General features: G+C 47.9%; 1 protein-coding gene across 1 annotated transcript in view; it reads right to left on the bottom strand.

Annotated features, from left to right (window-relative positions):
* Positions 1-2,204: 2,204 nt before the first annotated feature.
* Positions 2,205-20,653, bottom strand: part of LOC142256812 (indolethylamine N-methyltransferase-like) — a 58,611-nt gene continuing 40,162 nt past the window's right edge. The window contains exon 3 of the mRNA XM_075328706.1: positions 2,205-3,228. Within this exon, the coding sequence (XP_075184821.1) occupies positions 2,802-3,228 (427 nt within the window). The 3' untranslated portion in view covers positions 2,205-2,801. The remainder of the gene's footprint in view (positions 3,229-20,653) is intronic.

Here is a 20,653-nt window from a genome sequence, read left to right as displayed (position 1 = left end):
TCTCAAATGTCTTGTTCATGGAGAAAAAAAAATGCCCACCCACCTTCTGAAGTGTTTTGCTATAGGGGCTGTTTGTTTTTCTTTTATTCTCCATGAACAAGACATCTGAGAACGCGGAATATAAGCCAAATTTGAGTCGATCAAACACTAACCACAGCAAACACAATGCAGGGCATGACTCAAACATGAGCAAAGCGTTCGACTCACCATGGTGATTTTCACGTAATTTTCCGAGCCAGAACCCCAAACCTCGAGCCTAAGGTTCGCCCAACTCTAGTTACTGCTGTGAGAGAATACAAGCCATTTTGTATTCTCTAGAAAACATCTTGTCTTATAACTGAATGGTGCCATAGGGTTCAGCTTATACTGATGAGCGGGGAGGTTTCACATTTCCCCACACACCCCGGCGGCTCTTATTGGTGCATGGTATTTTTTTGTTTGAGGTACTATGTAAGCTGGTCACATGATGTAATAAAACAGAAACTTTCAGCATACCATAGATGGTGTGTGCTGTATTGATTTCTCCAAGTGCTTGTGAAACCAATCTTATTAATTTGGAGTTCCAAGGGCATAGAAGCATAGTATTTAGCTCACACTGTAATATATGAGACGGTTGCACCTCAGACCTTTCCCAGATTATGAAATTGTTAGTATCGGTCTTTTTTCTTCAACTTAGTATACAAGATAAGTAATCAGTAAATAATCAAAATAAGTAATTAATTTTAAAGTAAATAAAATTCATGTTTAATTTTTAGGAATTCTCTGAACTCAGAAAATTTGAATAATTTTCAAATCACTGTACAAAAATCATCTTAAATGTCCTCCTCCATTCTATACATTTCAGACAATTGCATCCGCTAGAAAATGATCACGTGATCTTGTGTGGTCAAGCGCACTTCTCCATAATATCTTGCAGCTTCTTTATATAGGATAGCCAATCAGGAGCCAGTATAAAAGCAAAAACAGGAAGTGTAACAGCCATTTTGTGATGACTCTGGATAGTTGGAGATTTTCACAGTTGACACCAGAAATATAGACTGAACAAATGGTGCAGATAGTGTGAGTGACAATATATCAGTCTGTGCTCTCTCTCGGACCAGAGACTTAGTGGATCCACCCCACTGCCCCACACAGTGGTCCCAGGAGAATGTTCACCATCTTTAGATCCACACAGACTGGCCAGTAATGATAGTGGAATGATATTTTCTGTAGGAATAGATTAATTGTGTTTTGCTCTTCCTTTACCTTAGTTGAGTAACCTATTGGGATTGGTCCATATTTGTTTCCATTGTGTAAAAGAATACATTTTAGGCTCTGTTTAAAGCTGTCTACAAATAGAGATGAGCAAACCTGAGGTTTGTAGTTTGGACTTTTATTTAAAAGCTGAAGTTGGGTTCTGAGTTCGGATGTTGCATATATATCATCTTAACTTACACAAGAATTGCTGTGCTTGGGTATGCTCGATGCTCAGCTCAGTTTGAGCTGCTTGCAGTGTTTGAAAAGCTCACACTCAGGGAAATAACAGCAAAAGACGTATGACGCTCCTGCAAAAACAGTTGCTTCCTTCTGCTCAGGAAATGTTCCCCAACTATGAAGACTGTTTTTTCCAGCAGGACAATGCGTCATGCCACACAGCTAGGTCAATCAATATATGCATGAAGAACCACCACATCAAAACCCTGTTATGCCCAGCCCAATCTCCAGACCTGAACCCCATTGAAAACCTCTGAAATATAATCAAAAGTAAGATGGATAGTCACAAGCCATCAAACAAAGAAGAACTGCTTACATTTTTGCACCAGGAGTGGCATAAGGTCACCCAAAGCAGTGTGAAAAACTGGTGGAAAGCAGCCAAGACGCATGAAAGCTGTGATTAAAATCATAGCTATTCCACAAAATATTGATTTCTGAATCTTCCTGAGGTAAAACATTATTAGTATTGTTGTTTCTAAATGATTATGAACTTGTTTTCTTTGCATTATTTGAGGTCTTAAAGCACTGTGCATTTTTTTGTTATTTCTCATTCTCATTTCTCATTTTCAGAAAATACAAAATTCATTGCTTGGAAATTCGGAGACGCTGTCAGCAGTTTATACAATAAAAGAACAATTTACATTTTACTCAAAAATATACACATCTGAATAAAAACAGGTCACACCTCTTGAAAATATTATATTTTATTTTAACATATACATATAACCCTTGACATGTGTACTCTACTTTTTTCTTATGCGGGCTTAACACGAGATGACTGATCGTGCGATGGATCGTCGGGGTCACGGTTTTCGTGACGCACATCCGGCATCGTACACGATGTCATCTTTTGTGACACATCCTAGTGATGCACTATCGCTCACAAATCGTGAGTCGTGTACTCGTCGCTAGGTTTCAAAAAATTGTTTAATTAAAATGGTGCCGGTTGTTCATTGTTTCCGTGGCATCACACGTTGCTCCGTGTGGCCCCACGGGAATAATGAACACAGCTTACCTGCATCCCGCGGCACCCGCCGGCTATGTGGAAGGAAGGAGATGGGCGGGATGTTTACATCCCGCTCATCTCCGCCACTCCGCTTCTATTGGCCGGTTGCCGCGTGATGTCGCGGTGACGTCGAACATCCCTCCCACTTCAGGATGTGGACGTTCGTCGCCCACAGCGAGATCGTCCGGAAGGTAAGTGTGTGTGATGGGGTTAAACGAGTTTGTGCGACATGGGCATCGATTTGCCTGTGACGCACAAATGACGGGGGCGGGCACGATCGATCGTGAAATCGCACGATCGGTCATCTCGTGTAAAGCAGGCATTACACCTTCTCCTTGTGAGCTGCAATGAAGATGACGGCCTTATAGTCAGTGAGGTCACTCACATTCGTTCTCTTCTTAACCTTACAATTATCAATTACAAAACCTGCATCAACCAGAGCTTTCCTGGCAAAATCTTCATCATGATTGAGAAAGTGAATTTTGTCTTTACCAATTGTTGCATACGTTCCCTCTAAACATGCAAATAATATAATGTGTCCTCCAGGTTTCAGCAACCGTGAGAACTTCCTGAGATTTCTCATGTAGTCATCTTTATCTTTGCTAATAAACTCTAGAAGCCAAGCACTGATGATACAATCCGCTGGTGGTAAGATGATCGGATCCACCATGTTGTCTTTTTCTAGGTTACATTTTACAACATGTTGAAGAGCTGATCTCACTTTGTTTTCTCTTTCCTGTGTCTGTTCACTGTAAAAAAAGAAAAAGGAGAAAAATCATGAATCTTTTTGTCTCATGGCCACAGTCACTATTGTCCAGGGTGACATTACCGCCTGGGGGGATTACACTGGACTTTCAATACAGAGGAAAGACTTGAATTCAATCAAATGGTGTATTACTACTAGAGAGGAGCGATGTTCGAGGTTCGCCAATTTCATGTCGAGTGATTTTGAAGGGTGCTCGAGATCGAACTCAAACGCGAGCTTTTTGCTAAAAGCTCGATAGCTCGAGTTACGTTCGAGAACGGTTCGATCAGCAAAAAGCCTAGCTAGTTACTAGCTGGCTTTTCACTGTAATAGTGTGAGTCACTGTGATTAACACTATTATCAAATTTCAGCGTATAGTGTGCGGGGGGGACACAGTTTAGGTCTATGCTGCTGAGAGAATGCCGATCGACATTTTTTTTTTCCCTAAGCGCGCGTGCAGTGGGGCGGGCCAGGATGTCAGCCAATCACAGACACACACACAGCTAAGTGGATTTTTGCCAGACAAGCAAGGGCATGTGTCATAGGCTGTGAATGTCACATGTCCTTTCCTTATAAATACGGCCATTTTCCCTCACGCCACCATTATCTGATTCTGCGTGTGGGTGTCAGTCACCGCTCACGCTGCTGCTGCCGCTGCTCCTGCTGTGTGCGCCATAGACAAAGCACTGTAGAGATTAGGGACTGCTGTTAATTTCAGCCCTTTTCAGGGCTGATTTCCAGGGGCTCCAAGCCATAGCTGCTAGGCAGCTCCATGCAAATGCTGTTTACAGCTTTAGATAACAGCGTCTGTGTACCTCTGCTCATGGAACCCCTTACTGCATTTCATCATTAGGAGGGATAGAAAGTGAGGCTTCCTTTCTTGTCCTGGTACCCACAGAACCCGGGCACTATACCCACCTGGCCACTTTTGCCATGCTATTTTTATAGCAAACAGCGCTGAAACTTAGTGGCATCCAAAAAGTGTCTGTTATACTAAATTAGTGTCCCACTGGTGCCAAGCAAGTTCCACCACCTCTGCTTTCTACCCTCCAGAACATTTTTGCCAAGCTATTTTTATAGCAAATAGTGCTGAAACTTAGTGGCATCCAAAAAGTGTCTGCTATACTAAATTAGTCTCCAACTGGTGCGAAGCAAGTTCCACCACCTCTGCTTTCTACCCTACAGCACATTTTTGCCAAGCTATTTTTATAGCAAATAGTGCTGACACTTAGTGGCATCCAAAACGTGTTTGCTATATCAAATTAGTGTCCCACTGGTGCCATGCAAGTTCCACCACCTCTACTTTCTACTCTCCAGCACATTTTTGCCAATCTATTTTCATAGCAAACAATGCTGAAACTTAGTGGCATCCAAAAAGTGTCTGCTATACTAAATCAGTGTCCCACTGGTGCCAAGCAAGTTCCACCACCTCTGCTTTCTACCCTCCAGCACATTTTTGCCAAGCTATTTTTATAGCAAGCAGTGCTGAAACTTATTGGCAACCAAAAAGTGTCTCCTATACTAAATTAGTGTCCCACTGGTGCTAAGCAAGTTCCACCATCTGCTTTCTACCCTCCAGCACATTTTTGCCAAGCTATTTTTATAGAAAACAGTGCTGACACTTAGTGGCATCCAAAAAGTGTCAGGTATACTAAATTAGTGTCTCACTGGTGCTCAGCAAGTTCCACCACCTCTGCTTTCTACCCACCTGCACATTTTTGCCAAGCTATTTTTATAGAAAACAATGCTGAAACTTAGTGGCATCCAAAAAGTGTCTGCTATACCAAATTAGTGTCCCACTGGTGCCAAGCAAGTTCCACCACCTCTGCTTTCTACCCTCCAGCACATTTTTGCCAAGCTATTTTTTATAGAAAACAGTGCTGACACTTAGTGGCATCCAAAAAGTGTCTGCTCTACTAAATTAGTGTCACACTGGTGCCAAGCAAGTTAAACCACCTCTACTTTCTTCCCTCTATCACATTTTTGCCAAGCTATTTTTATAGCAAACAGTGCTGGAACTTAGTGGCATCCAAAAAGTTTCTGATATACTAAATTAGTGTCCCTCTGGTGCCAAGCAAGTTCCACCACCTCTGCTTTCTACCCTCTAGCACATTTTTGCCACACTATTTTATCTGCACAAAGAGCTAACACTTTTTCTGCCATCCTAAAAGTGTCCGGAATACTAACTTAGTTTTCCTTTCCTGTCCTGGTACCCACAGAACCTGGGCACTGTACCCACCTGCTCACTTTTGCCATGTCAATTTATTTGCAGAAAGAGCTGACACTTTTTCTGCCATCCTAAAAGTGTCTGGAATACTAAGTTATTGTTCCTTTGCTGCCAAGCAAGGTACACCACATGTGCATTCTACACTCCTCCATTTCTGCTACGCAATTATTAACTGCAGGTAGTCCAGCCAATCTGTGACAAAGGTGCAGGCGTGGATATAATGTTGCATTCATCCAATGGTGGTTCTCTCGATGTCTAACAGAGCTCAACAATACCATCTGTTTCCACTTCCAAAACAAGTGACGACCTGCCAATCACACTCCCTGTTGCGGCTATAGGGGTGGAAGTTCAGTGTGAAAAAGCATGTGTGACTGCTGTCCCCACAGTCACAGATGATGAAGAGCACGCAGATGCACTTGATGGGGCAGGCGGTAGTTGCACAGCCCTGTTAGGAGGCATTGTAGCAGAGTGAAATTCCCATTGCGACCTATGGTTTATTTAAAGTCGTATACAGGGTTGGCTACCCAGTATGCAGCAAAACCACGCAACAGGAAAAGGACTCTAGGCAGATTGGTTGATAAATGATTGTTTTCCTTTCCCAAAACAAACAATAAGAACCATGCATAAAACTGAAAGAATAGAACAATCTATTCAGTTGCCTAATACCTGCTAATCCCTCTGCGTAGCAGGAGTAATTTTATGTGTGTGTGTGTGTGTGTGTGCGAACACGACTTAGGGGTGCTTCACACACAGCGAGCTCGCTGCCGAGATCGCTGCTGAGTCACGCTTTTTGTGACGCAGCAGTGACCTCATTAGCGATCTCGCTGTGTGTGACAATGAGCAGCGATCTGGCCCCTGCTGCGAGATCGCTGCTCGTTACACACAGCCCTGGTTCGTTTTCTTCAAAGCCGCTCTCCTGCTGTGACACACAGATCGCTGTGTGTGACAGCAAGAGAGCGACAAATGAAGCGAGCAGGGAGCGGGAGCCGGCGTCTGACAGCTGAGGTAAGCTGTATCCAAGATAAACATCGGGTAACCAAGGTGGTTACCCGATATTTACCTTAGTTACCAGCCTCTGCAGCTCTCACGCTGCCTGTGCTGCCGGCTCCGGCTCTCTGCACATGTAGCTGCTGTACACATCGGGTTAATTAACCCGATGTGTACAGCAGCTAGGAGAGCAAGGAGCCAGCGCTCAGTGTGCGCGGCTCCCTGCTCCCTGCTCACACTGGTAACTAATGTAAACATCGGGTAACCATACCCGATGTTTACCTTAGTTACCAGTCTCCGCAGCTTCCAGACGGCGGCTCCGTGCAAGCGCAGCGTCGCTTGCACGTCGCTGCTGGCTGGGGGCTGTTCACTGGTCGCTGGTGAGATCTGCCTGTTTGACAGCTCACCAGCGACCATGTAGCGATGCAGCAGCGATCCTGACCAGGTCAGATCGCTGGTCGGATCGCTGTTGCATCGCTAAGTGTGAAGGTACCCTTAACAGTGGCGCATCACATGAGCTTACAACTTATCTACCTAAACATAGAAAAAACCCATTACCCCCCCTTGAATACCCCTGTGGCTGAAGACTCACAGATAAGGCAGATGATAACAGTGTGAATGCAAACCACACAGCTCAGCAACACAGTCCTTGAAATCTTGTAAATCAATAGTCAATGCAAACATGTGTCACTGTTCCTCTATGATTTAAACTGTATGTGACAATTTGACAGTGCACAGGCAGCAAGTCTTATTGTCTATATAGTCGGCCTACCCAGAACAGATATGTGTTTTGCTAATAAAAGAAAGTGTTGCGAGCACGCATTACTGTCTGTGCCCAGTCTACCGTTCCCAGGTACTGCAGTGTCCAGTTGCCATAAATACAGACTTTACGCTCCTCTCACGGTAAACAGTATAGACAGCACCGGAAGAATGTTGGTCTGTGGCACAGGATGCTGCTCACTGGCGTTACCGTCCTCCTCACCAAACTAAAACACGACTCCCCTCACAATTTACTGAAGTGTTTCCGCAGTGGTTCCTTGCTTTAACGCACACCTTTAGCTTTTCATTCTGTTCATAGACAGCATCTCCAAGTCCACAGCCGAAGACCGTTTTGCTATTGCTATAGTGACCAAACAGACAAAGGCAGATGCAAAAAAACAGCAGCCCCTTGTGTGTAGTCTGCAGCAATGCAAATAAGCATGTTGCATTTGACAGTGGGTACATCTGAGCAATACACCCTCATGCTATCAATTCAAATCCATGTGAAACTTCATGGACGAAGTACTCAAAGTTGTGACTTTTTTCCTTCTACTTAGAGATTGTTGACAAATCTTACAGATTACATGAATTGGGTGATCCTTTGCGATGTCAAAAAAGCCCCAGGCTAGGCAAGGCTTAGAGCCCATGTGACCTGCATAGCCAACACGACTTCTGCTCAGAGGCAGAGTTGTGGCCGAGGATTAAGTTGTTGTTGTGCTTCCAGTACTTTATCTCTGTCCAGGAAGATGCAACGTGACCTCGTCGTCAGTAGCATCCTCCTCCACCCACCTCCTCTTTTGACCTCATCGACTGGGTGACTTTGGTTTGACAGTAAGTGGGTGCTCCAATCTCATCATCACCCTGTGTGTTTTCATTCCCCTCATCCTGAGTCCTCTGAGACAACCTTTTCCTGCCCTGACCGAATAGTAAAGTTGTCGTTCCAATCAGGTATCTGAGTCTCATCAGCATGGTCCTCATTGTCTCCACCAAGAGGATTTACAGTTTGTGAATGAGAGTGTACATTATGCTCAGCACCTTCTCCATCGGGGCCTGGATCTGACTCACAAAGCTTCAGGGCATCTGTGCAGATCATTTCCCCTGTCTCCTGGAACTCGCTGCCTCAACACATCAAATTATCTGCAATATCCGCAAGCTTCAAACGGAACCTGAAAACTCATCTGTTCAGAAATGACTATAAGCTTCAATGTCACCACCACCGTGCGTAGCTGCCGCCCAGCATACACCACACCTACTATCTCCTTCCTAAAATCCTTTAGAATGCAATCCCGCAAGGGCAGGGCCCTCTTCCCTCTGTACCAGTCTTTCTATTGTTACTTGTAAATGTATTATATATGTAACCCCCTTCTCATGTACAGCACCATGGAATCAATGGTGCTCTATAAATAAATAATAATAATAACTTCCTTTGCTGTACTCACTGCAGCTTTGGAGCAGACCTCTGATTCCCAGGCTATAGTGTGACTGAGCAGCTCTGCAGACTCAACCATCTCTGTTACTCCATACCCATCAGGGCTGGTGGAAACTTGAGAGCTGTTAGGAACGAAATGCGATTGGGTTGACATCACAAAGGAATGTAGTATTTGGGATATTGAACTTGAGGTGGAGGAGAGCCCACTTTATGGAGCACATGAGATCCATTGAAGCAGCCGCTGTTTTGGTGCCTCATCTACATTTGTAGCGATGGTCGTGTCCGTGAAAAAAGGGATCATATCAGATTATCCACGGGAAGAAGTACACCTGTTATTTTGCCTGCTATTTTGTGTTACGAATCGGTGCCGCCGTAAACGCAAGCAGCCTGCTGCAGTTCTAGTTGCGCCCAGGCGTCAGCTGTCATTTTGGGCTGTGCCTCGGGTTGTACAGCAGGCTTGTTTATCCTCCACGTCTAAGTGTGGAGAGGCGGCTAGTGCGCATGCATGTGCCGATTTACCCCACCCGCAGCCTAAGTCCAGTGTTTCACCTAGTGAGTATGCTCAGCCTGACTGTGGCATTCCTGAGGCTAAGTCCTCAGTTCGGGCTACAGCGCATGCTCCCACACTTAGTGAGAAAAGCATCTTTGCACAGGTACTTGGACTCCGTGCCGTGTCTAACTCCTGTGTTGTGCCTAGACACCATGCTAAAGCTGACAGTCTTTATTCTGACACTGTTGTTCATGCTACTGAGCATGCTCAGGCACTTACTGCATCAGAGGCTAGGTCCGGTAATGAACTCTTTGGCCCTGCCCCTGACGTGGCAGGCCCATATAGACCACAGGTCATCAGGTGTCCTGACGATGTGGCCAGGCCACTTCGGACTGGCTTGCAGAGGCCCGCCCCTATGACTTGTCACCTCATTATTGTTGGTCAGATGATGACTGGTGAGGTGTTTGGGTCGTGGCTGCCATGAGGTCATCATTGAAGTGGCAGTTCCGAATAGGCCGCTGGTTATGCCAGTCATGACTTGTCACTCTGCTTTTGTCTCGAGGAGGTGCATTGTTGTCCACCCCGGGTTGTGGCAGACCCAGGTTATAAAAGCCCTGGAGCAAACAAGGAGGTGCGCAGTCTTCTATTATGCTCAGAAAGAGCACACCTCCATGTGTTGAACCCATTGCGGCTTTAGGCCAGAGGTAGGCAGGGATAGGGCGTCGATGCAGGCCGCCACCACAGTTGGTAACGCAGAACAGTTAAGACTAGCTCCTGTCCTTCCAGTCCTGCTAGTGCAGCCCAGTGGCATTAACTGGGCTGCTGCTGATGCGCCTGCTGTCCACAGGTGAGGCCCCTATGCACAAGGACAGCATACCCAATGGCCCGTGTGTTGTTAACAGGGAGTTCCTGGGCTGGGTGGGTGTGTGGACCCTGTGACGCTAACAGGGATCCCAGTCTCCAGATCCGAGTGTCGTCTAACTCGGTTCAGGCTACTATTAGTTTCAGAGCCACCCAGCTCTGTATCCTCTGCCTAACCTTCGAGTTGCCAACATCTCCTTTTCCATCTGGGAGCACGGTGGACACCGACTGGCGATTGGGATATATACCTTTCTCTTTCTTTTCTTGTTTTTTTTTTTATATAGCGCCAACATAGTATATACCACCTTATCCAAATCTGCCAGTCTCCCCGTAACAGATGGTGTTTCTTCAGCAAATGTTACTGTTGCTTAACCACCAAACCCATGGACACAAACTTTTTTCCCCTTTCCAACACACCTGTTCCCCTTTCCACCAGCATCTGTCCTTTTTCAACTCATTTTATTTATTACCAAATTTGCAACTCTGCGAGGATACCCTACTCAAAGCCGTCTCAGCACAGCAGCCAGCCCTCGGTCCCTCAGATGTGGACAAGTAAAAGACCATTTCCTCCTAGCCATGACAAAGCGTTGAGATTCACTCTGTGCAGCACTGGTGTTTAGTGGAAAAGCAGATCTAAGATTGCGTACCACCTTCTACTGATACTCCTGCATACGTGCGTCCCTTTCTATGGCAGGACTTATTTCGTCAAATTTGTCTTGTACCGGGGATCTAACAGTGTGGCAACCCAGTAGTTAGCATTACTTCGAATTCGTACAATCCGAGGGTCATATTGTAGGTAGTGCAGCAAGAAGGCGCTCATGTGTCTTGTGCATGCAGGAGGACCAAGTCCTTGCTGTGTTGGTTGTGGAGAGGTGAGAATCATGCCTCCTTCCTCTACCCTCTCCCCCCAACCTCGCACAACCGAAATGTGAGCAAGCTCTCACTCATCTGCTGAGTCTTCCATGCCCATCGCCAGTTCATCCTCCATTTCTTCATGGGCTCCTGCACCTTCCTCAACAGTTTTGCTGATACTATGCGCCCTTGTTAATCCCTCTCCCCCACCATCCCATGCCTGCCGCCTTGGTGCCGCTGACCATCTGGACCTTGTAGATCTTGTTATCCCTTCCTCATATAACTCCTCCTGTACTTCCTCCCCTTCCTCTTGTCCCACCACCTGATTCCGAATAATGTTTACAGTGTGCTCCAGCATGTATATGACCGGAATTGTCATGCTGATAATGTCATCGCCAGTGCTAAACATCTTCGTCGACATTTGTAAACTGTGAAGAAGGGTGCATAGGTCCTTGATCTGACACCACTCCATCAGCGTGATCTGCTGCACCACCTCTGGATCTAATTAGCCCAGGCTATACGTCATAACGTAATGCAGCAGGGGTCGACAGTGCTGCCATAGACGCTGCAACATGTGCAGATTCAAATTCCTGCGTTTCGGCACATCGCATTTCAGGCGGTGAACCGGCAGACCGAAAGACTTCTGGAGCGATGCAAGTTGTTGTGCTGCTGGGTGTGAACGGTGGAAGTGAGCACATAGCGAGCGTGCCCGCTGCAGAAGGCCATGTAGGCCAGGATGGTGGTTTTAAAATTGCTGGAGAACCAGGTTCAACACGTGAGCCATATAAGGCACATGTGTCACATTGCCCTGACGAAGGGCCGCAGCCAGGTTTGCATCATTGTCACACACGGCAGTTAAGTCACCACTGGAGTCCGCTCCATCAATTTGTACTCCGGTCGCCAGGTGACACCGTGTTCCTTTTGTGCATAGTGCTGATGATGGGAGAGGAGTCGATGCCAGCGGCGCAGGTGGACGCAGGTTATGCTCACCCACTGGGCTGCGTTACCTTGAGATATGCAGAACCACTGGCTGACTGTAAGTGGTGGGTGTCTCACAGATGAAGTACCATCATTCAGCTACAACCAATGGGAAGACACCACACCCTTTTTTAGGCCCATCCTGCCTGCTGACCACTGCCAGACATAGCTCTGAGCCTCTGGTTCCTGTTCCGCCCTGTTCTGTTTTGTGATTTTGTGTGCTTGTTTCCTGACTACGTCTCCTGCCTGCTGTTTATGTACCTCGTTGCACGATCCACATTTGACCTCTGCTTGTTTTCTGATTAAATCCTTGCCATCCCATTCTGTGCCTGTTCCTCAATTCATGGTTTGACCCTGCCTTACCTCTACTCTCTCGGACTGCAGCCTTCCACAGGTATTGATCACCTTGGGACCTGAGTAATTCCAACTCCCTGTATAGGAGTTAAAGGGTTTCAGGGTTCTGGGGGTCCTGCTTGGTGAGTGGCTTCCCTCTAGCCTATCCTTTACAGCCCGTCTGAGTGTGTGGATCCAGGCAGGCGTAACACTGTTCCCTCTGCAGAAGGCCATGTAGGTCGGGATAGTGGTTTAAAAATTGCTGGACAACCAGGTTTAACACCTGAGCCACAAACGGCACGTGTGTCACATCGTCACGGCGAAGGGCTGCACCCAGGTTTGCATCATTGTCGCACCCGGCCTTCCCTGGCTGCTGGTTGAGTGGAGACAACCATTGATGAAACTCGGTCTCACTCTCCAGAGCCTACCGTCCACAAATCTTCAGCGGTGTGACTCACATTTCGCAGACATTTCAAAGTAAATAGTCGACCGCCTGATGGCATTGAGCTCTACTGCCAGCATAGTAAGGATGTGTGTATCATTCCTTGTGCGCAGTTACAACGCGGGTGGCCTGACCACACAGGATTTGGGCGGAGGTGGAGGACACAGACGAGGTTAAGGAGGCAGAAGCAATGTAGGAACTTCTACATACAGAGGAAGGATTGACACACATCTCGTGGGGACGGCAAGACTTGTACAGCAGACCCTTCTCCATCTCTCCCCATAGTAACCCAGTGCCCAGTCAGTGACATGTAACGCCCCTGTTCATGGTGACTGGGCCAAGTATCTGTGGTGAAATGCACCCTGTCACACACAGAGTTTCTCAAAGAAGTGGTGATGTTTTCTGCGACATGCTAGTGTTGCGCGGGCATGCCTTTGTTGGAGAAGGAGTGGCGACTGGGCATCGGCTCTTGGGGCATTGCATTGGGAATAAGGTCTCCAAAAGCCTCTGTCTCAAAAGGGTGGAAAGGCAGCATTTCTGTAGCCAACAAGTTGCAGATGCTGAAAGTCATCCTCTTAGGCATGTCATGCCCTTCGAAAATCAGGTAAAATTCAGCGAGGGGACACCAACCACAGTCTCCATCATTTCCAAAAATTGTGCCACACACACACCACTTGACAGGCATCAGTTGTCCCCCAGTTGCAATCTTAAAAAGATGCTTTGCATGAAGCAATCTAATAAATACACCTGCCTTTCTCCTCCCCAGCATGACAAAGGGGTAGAAAAGTCCTCTCTGATCCATGACTTCTTCATCTTGGTTCATTTTTTTTAAAAAAAGGGGACTTCAACCACAGTCTCCCTCGTTTCCAAAAATTGGGCCCCACACACACACTGTTACGGTTGCTGTGGCTCTGGAGACTATGTCCGGATTTCTTGCTACTGCACATGTGCAAGCGCTGGAGACTAAGTCCTATCTTGGAGCCATTGCACATGTGCGGGTGACATCATCGCTGACACGAGGTCACATATCTCTGACACCTTCTAAGCTGATTGGCCACTGGTCATGTGCTTGTGACATGTGGTCACATGTCTCTGACACCTTCTATGCCGATTGGTTGCTGGTCATGTGCTTGTGACGCTTTGCTCGGTGATAGGCCAGCGTGACGTCATTGCTGTCATTCTGGCAGCGGATTGGTTCTGGTGTCCTCCATCTTGGATGAGGCACAGAGTCTATATAAGACCCTGACGCATGCCGCCCGGCGCTCAGTCCTCTTGGTTCATGCATGAGGGTAGATGCTCTGTGCACGTTCCTCTAGGCATCTCTCTTGTCTATGTTAGGTGAGCGCTACCGGCAGGGTAGCATTCTTATACCTTACAGCTTCGGCTGCAGTCCGTATCCTTACCTCTTAGTGGAGCGGACATAGGCTGGGCCTTGTGATTCTACTCGTAGGTGGACGTTGCCGCTAGGGTAACATTCCTGATACTGCGTCTGGCAGTTGTTCGTATTCTCGCACACTAGGGGAGCGAACAGAGGTAGGAGCTTTGTGCGGCCTATGCTGCTGTCCGTCTCTTTTGCACCACTAGAAGAGCGGACCTAGGCAGGTGCCATATCTAGTGGTTCGTGTCCTCGCACACTAGTGGAGCGAACGCAGGTAGGAGCTTTGTGCGGCTTACGCTGCTGTCCATCTCCTGGCACCACTAGAGGAACGAACCTAGGTAGGTGCCATTTCACACTCACTGCTTTTTTCTCTGTGATCTTTAACAGAGACCATTCCACACACCCTCCAAGTAAGGGAGGAATTGCTTTATTTTCTAATTATATTCCTCTGTGAGTTTAACAGAGGTATTGCACTCTGCACTTGTGCTATTATTATTTACAGTGGCACACTTATATACCCCTTATTGTTACGGTTGCTGCGAGCACTGGAGACTATGTCCAGATTTCTTGCTACTGCACATGTGCGAGCGCTGGAGACTAAGTCCAGATTTCTTGCTACTGCACATGTGCGAGCGCTGGAGACTAAGTCCAGATTTCGTGCTACTGCACTTGTGCGAGCGCTGGAGACTAAGTCCAGATTTCGTGCTACTGCACATGTGCGAGCGCTGGAGACTAAGTCCAGATTTCTTGCTACTGCACATGTGCGAGCGCCGGAGACTAAGTCCAATCTTGGAGCCATTGCACATGTGTGGGTGACATCATCGCTGACACGAGGTCACATGTCTCTGACACCTTCTATGCCGATTGGTCGCTGGTCATGTGCTTGTGACGTCTTGCTCGGTGATAGGCCAGCATGACGTCACTCCTGTCGTTCTGGCAGCGGATTGGCTCTGGTGTCCTCCATCTTGGATGAGGCACAGAGTCTATATAAGACCCTGACACACGCCGCATGGTGCTCAGTCCTCTTGGTTCATGCATATGAGTAGACGCTCTGTGCGCGTTCCTCTAGGCATTCCTCTGTCTATGCTAGGTGAGCGCTACCGGCAGGGTAGCGTTCTTATACCTTACAGCTTCGGCTGCTGTCCGTATCCTTACCTCTTAGGGGAGCGGACATAGGCAGGTGCCTGAGGCACATGGTCTGGCTGGGCCTTGTGATTCTACTCGTAGGTGGACGTTGCCGCTAGGGTAACGTTCCTTATACTGCGTCTGGCAGTTGTTCGTATCCTCGCACACTAGGGGAGCGAACAGAGGTAGGAGCTTTGTGCGGCTTACGCTGCTGTTCGTCTCTTTTGCACCACTAGAAGAGCGGACCTAGGCAGGTGCCATATCTAGTGGTTCGTGTCCTCGCACACTAGTGGAGCGAACGCAGGTAGGAGCTTTGTGCGGCTTACGCTGCTGTTCGTCTCTTTTGCACCACTAGAAGAGCGGACCTAGGTAGGTGCCATTTCGCACACATTGCCTTTGTCTCTGTGATTGTTAACAGAGATCATTCCACACACCCTCCAAGTAAGGGAGGAATTGCTTTACTTACTTATTATATCCTTCTGTGAGTTAACAGAGGTATTGCACTCTGCCATAGTCTGCAGCAAAGTCTTTGCACGGTGGACCCTGACTGTCTGATACTCCTTTCGGTTATTATCAGACAGCCCCCCGTAACATTAGGACTGAGCCAAGGGTCTGGCAGTTATGGCAGAATATCAGCAGTTACACCGTTACATACAAGTACTTGAGTCACGGCTCAAGAGTATAGAGGATAAACCTCAGACCATGGTGACATCTGCACATGATCCTCGACTTGCTCTGCCAAACAGATATTCTGGCGATGCCAGATCATGTCGTGGTTTCATTAGTCAGTGTCAGATACACCTAGAGGTCAACTCTTCTCGCTTCTCTACGGAGAGGTCCAGAGTAGGCTTTATCATCTCATTACTTCAGGACAAAGCCTTAGAATGGGCGACTCCCCTATGGGAGCGCTCTGATGTGGTTACTCTGAGACATCAAGACTTTCTTGATGCTCTTAAGGCGGTATTCATGGGTCCGCAGGTTACCCATGATGCGGCCCTGAGACTGTTAGATCTATCTCAGGGTTCGTTATCCACTAGTTCTTATGCCATTGCTTTTAGAACTCTGGTGGCAGAACTAGATTGGCCAGAGAAGGTGTTGATTCCTATCTTCTGGAGAGGGTTGGCAGGCTATGTCAAGGATGCCCTTGCTACTCGTGAGGTCCCTGCTTCTCTGGAGGACTTGATCACAGTTGCAACGAGGATCGATGTACGCCATAAGGAACGTAGACTCGTGGTCTCTTCCTTACGCCCTAAGCATCGGGCTATTCCAGTTGTTGAGGGTCCACTACCATCTTCCTCAGCATCTGAAACATCTCCCACTCCTATGGAGTTAGGTCATACGTTCTCCAGACTACGCAAGTCTGGTCCTCCTATATGTTACGTATGTCGTCAGGCTGGGCACTATGCCAACAAGTGTCCTAGTCGTCAGGGAAACTCCCTGGCCTAGTAACCATTAGAGGGGGGTTACTAGAGACGTCTTCTGCACCCTCTAAGTGTTGTATCCCAGGTCAGCTCTCGTTATCTGAGAATACATGGCCTATTATGGCTTTTGTGGATTCCGGAGCTGACGGGATTTTTGTGTCCTCAGGATTTGTAAAGGGACACAATATTCCCTCTATCATCTTAGAGGCGCCTATTCCTGTCCGTGTTGTTAATGGAACTATGTTGTCTGACTCCATTACATTGAGGACAGTTCCCTTGCGCCTTTCCCTGTCTCAGGGTCACATAGAGGAGATTTCTTTTCTTGTTTTGCCTGAGGGTATAGACGACGTCCTTCTGGGTCTTCCATGGCTTCGGACTCATGCTCCTCACATTGACTGGGAGTCTGACAGCATTATTAGTTGGGGTTCGAAATGTCAGTCCCGATGTCTTCCCTTACCACCTAAGGTCGTTGCGGTTGCATCAACTGATCTCTCTCCCATACCTACACCCTATTTGGATTTCGCTGACGTGTTCTCCAAACAGGGTGCTGAGGTTCTTCCACCCCATAGGCCGTATGACTGTGCCATAGACCTTATCCCAGGTTCGGTTCCACCTAAAGGCAGGGTTTACCCCCTGTCGATACCTGAGTCGGAGGCCATGTCGACCTATATAAGAGAGAGTTTAGAGAAGGGGTTCATTCGTAAGTCTGTCTCTCCCGCGGGAGCTGGGTTTTTCTTTGTTCGGAAGAAAGAGGGTGATTTGCGTCCCTGCATAGATTACAGGGGTCTCAACGCAATCACAATAAAGAACAAATACCCATTACCTTTAATTTCGGAGCTCTTTGACAGACTGAGAGGAGCTCAAGTTTTTACGAAGTTGGATCTGCGGGGTGCGTATAACTTGGTACGAATTCGAAAGGGTGACGAATGGAAGACCGCTTTTAACACCCGAGACGGTCACTATGAATACCTCGTCATGCCTTTTGGGTTATGTAATGCACCCGCAGTATTTCAGGACTTCGTAAACGATGTGTTCAGGGATTTACTGTTATCCTCAGTAGTGGTGTATCTGGACGACATCCTGATTTTTTCTCCTGATCTGGAGACTCATCGTCAGGATGTCGTTCGTGTCCTTTCCCGTTTAAGGGAGCACTCATTGTTTGCTAAACTCGAGAAATGTGTATTCGAGCAGTCCTCATTGCCTTTTTTGGGTTACATTATCTCACAAGAGGGTCTGGCTATGGATCCTGCGAAGCTCTCTGCTGTCCTGCAATGGTCCGAACCTCATTCCTTGAAGGCGGTGCAACGCTTCTTAGGATTCATAAATTATTACAGGCAGTTCATACCCCATTTTTCTACTTTGGTGGCCCCTTTGGTGGCCTTGACTAAGAAAGGTGCTAATCCCAAAGCCTGGTCTACTGAGACATCTCAGGCTTTTGAGGCAGTAAAAAGACACTTTTCAACTGCTCCCGTTCTTCAAAGACCCGATGAGAATAAGCCCTTCCTCTTAGAGGTTGATGCCTCTTCAGTGGGTGCTGGTGCGGTCTTGTATCAAAAGAACGGTGCAGGTAGAAAAAAGCCGTGTTTCTTCTTTGCTAAAACCTTTTCACCGGCAGAGAGAAACTATACCATTGGGGATAGGGAACTGCTCGCCTTGAGATTAGCCTTGGAGGAGTGGCGTCACTTGCTGGAAGGAGCGAAACATCCTTTCCAGGTCTATACAGACCATAAGAATCTGACGTACTTACAAACCGCTCAGCGTCTGAATCCTCGCCAAGCCCGCTGGTCCTTGTTTTTCTCCCGCTTTCACTTCTCCATCAACTATCTGTCTGGGAGTAAGAATAACAAGGCAGACGCCCTGTCTCGCTCTATGCTTTCTACCCAGGAAGAGATTGACGAACCTCGTCTTATCCTTCCCTCCAGGGTTTTTCATACGCTCTCCCCTGTGACGTTAGACCAAATCCCACCGGGCAAGACCTTTGTTCCGCCTGATCGACAGAATGATATACTGTCATGGGCCCACACCTCAAAGGTGGGTGGGCATTTTGGTATTAGGCGGACACGAGAGTTACTGGAGAGGTGGTATTGGTGGCCACACTTAGCCAGCCACGTCAAGAGATATGTCGGTTCCTGCTACTCGTGTGCTCGCAACCGTCCATTACGGCAGAGACCGGCTGGGCTCTTGCATCCTTTACCAGTGCCAGATAGACCATGGGAGGTGGTAGGCATGGACTTTGTGGGTGATCTTCCATGTTCACAGGGACATAGATTTGTGTGGGTCATTACGGACCATTTCTCCCGGATGGTTCATCTCGTACCGTTATCGAGAATCCCATCTTCCAGGGTACTAGCCAAACTATTCCTCAAGCATGTCTTTAGGCTTCACGGGATGCCAGATCGTATCATTTGTGATAGAGGCCCGCAATTTACTTCCCGTTTCTGGCGAGATCTTTGTAGCCTTCTGCAAATTGAGTTGAATCTCTCTTCGGCATACCATCCGGAGACTAATGGTTTGGTTGAACGTACCAATCAATCTATGATTATATACCTTCGACACTTTGTTGCTAAGAACCACGATAACTGGTCCTCCCTCCTACCCTGGGCAGAATTTGCCCTTAACAATTCGCTGGCTGAGGCCACTGGGCAGACACCGTTCGTACTCAATAATGGGCAACACCCTAGGGTACCGGTACCGTTTCCCGCTGCTGCACCTCCTCCTCTTGTGGCCGACTGGGCAACTAATGCCAGAGAGGTTTGGGATCGGACTCAAGAGTCGATCCAAGCAGCTAAGGACCGTATGAAGACGGTGTCCGATAGGTTTCGTCGCCCGGCTCCTGTCTTTTCTCCAGGGGACTTTGTGTGGCTCTCTGCAAAACACGTGAGACTTAGAGTGAGCTCTGTCAAATTTGCTCCTCGCTTCCTGGGTCCTTATGAGGTTCTTCGACAGGTAAATCCTGTAGTCTATCAATTGAAGTTACCTGTCCATCTTAGGATTCATGACAAATTCCATGTCTCACTGCTAAAGCCGGCTATTTTACCTCACGCTCGTGAAGTGCACTCTCCTGCCTCTGATTCCTCTCGCTCTAGCTATGAGGTACGAGCCATAGTTGGTTCTAAGATGGTTAGAGGGCGCAGGTTCTTCTTGATAGATTGGGAGGGCTATGGCCCGGAACATCGCTCTTGGGAGCCTGAGGAGGCTGTCCATGCTCCCGACTTAGTTGCCGATTACCTGCGTCGCCGGGAGGGGGGCCCTTGAGGGGGAGGTACTGTTACGGTTGCTGCGAGCACTGGAGACTATGTCCAGATTTCTTGCTACTGCACATGTGCGAGCGCTGGAGACTAAGTCCAGATTTCTTGCTACTGCACATGTGCGAGCGCTGGAGACTAAGTCCAGATTTCGTGCTACTGCACATGTGCGAGCGCTGGAGACTAAGTCCAGATTTCGTGCTACTGCACATGTGCGAGCGCTGGAGACTAAGTCCAGATTTCTTGCTACTGCACATGTGCGAGCGCCGGAGACTAAGTCCAATCTTGGAGCCATTGCACATGTGTGGGTGACATCATCGCTGACACGAGGTCACATGTCTCTGACACCTTCTATGCCGATTGGTCGCTGGTCATGTGCTTGTGACGTCTTGCTCGGTGATAGGCCAGCATGACGTCACTCCTGTCGTTCTGGCAGCGGATTGGCTCTGGTGTCCTCCATCTTGGATGAGGCACAGAGTCTATATAAGACCCTGACACACGCCGCATGGTGCTCAGTCCTCTTGGTTCATGCATATGAGTAGACGCTCTGTGCGCGTTCCTCTAGGCATTCCTCTGTCTATGCTAGGTGAGCGCTACCGGCAGGGTAGCGTTCTTATACCTTACAGCTTCGGCTGCTGTCCGTATCCTTACCTCTTAGGGGAGCGGACATAGGCAGGTGCCTGAGGCACATGGTCTGGCTGGGCCTTGTGATTCTACTCGTAGGTGGACGTTGCCGCTAGGGTAACGTTCCTTATACTGCGTCTGGCAGTTGTTCGTATCCTCGCACACTAGGGGAGCGAACAGAGGTAGGAGCTTTGTGCGGCTTACGCTGCTGTTCGTCTCTTTTGCACCACTAGAAGAGCGGACCTAGGCAGGTGCCATATCTAGTGGTTCGTGTCCTC

Source organism: Anomaloglossus baeobatrachus, chromosome 11 (assembly GCF_048569485.1).
Source record: "Anomaloglossus baeobatrachus isolate aAnoBae1 chromosome 11, aAnoBae1.hap1, whole genome shotgun sequence".
NCBI lineage: Eukaryota > Metazoa > Chordata > Amphibia > Anura > Aromobatidae > Anomaloglossus > Anomaloglossus baeobatrachus.
This window is presented reverse-complemented; position numbering and strand designations above follow the sequence as displayed.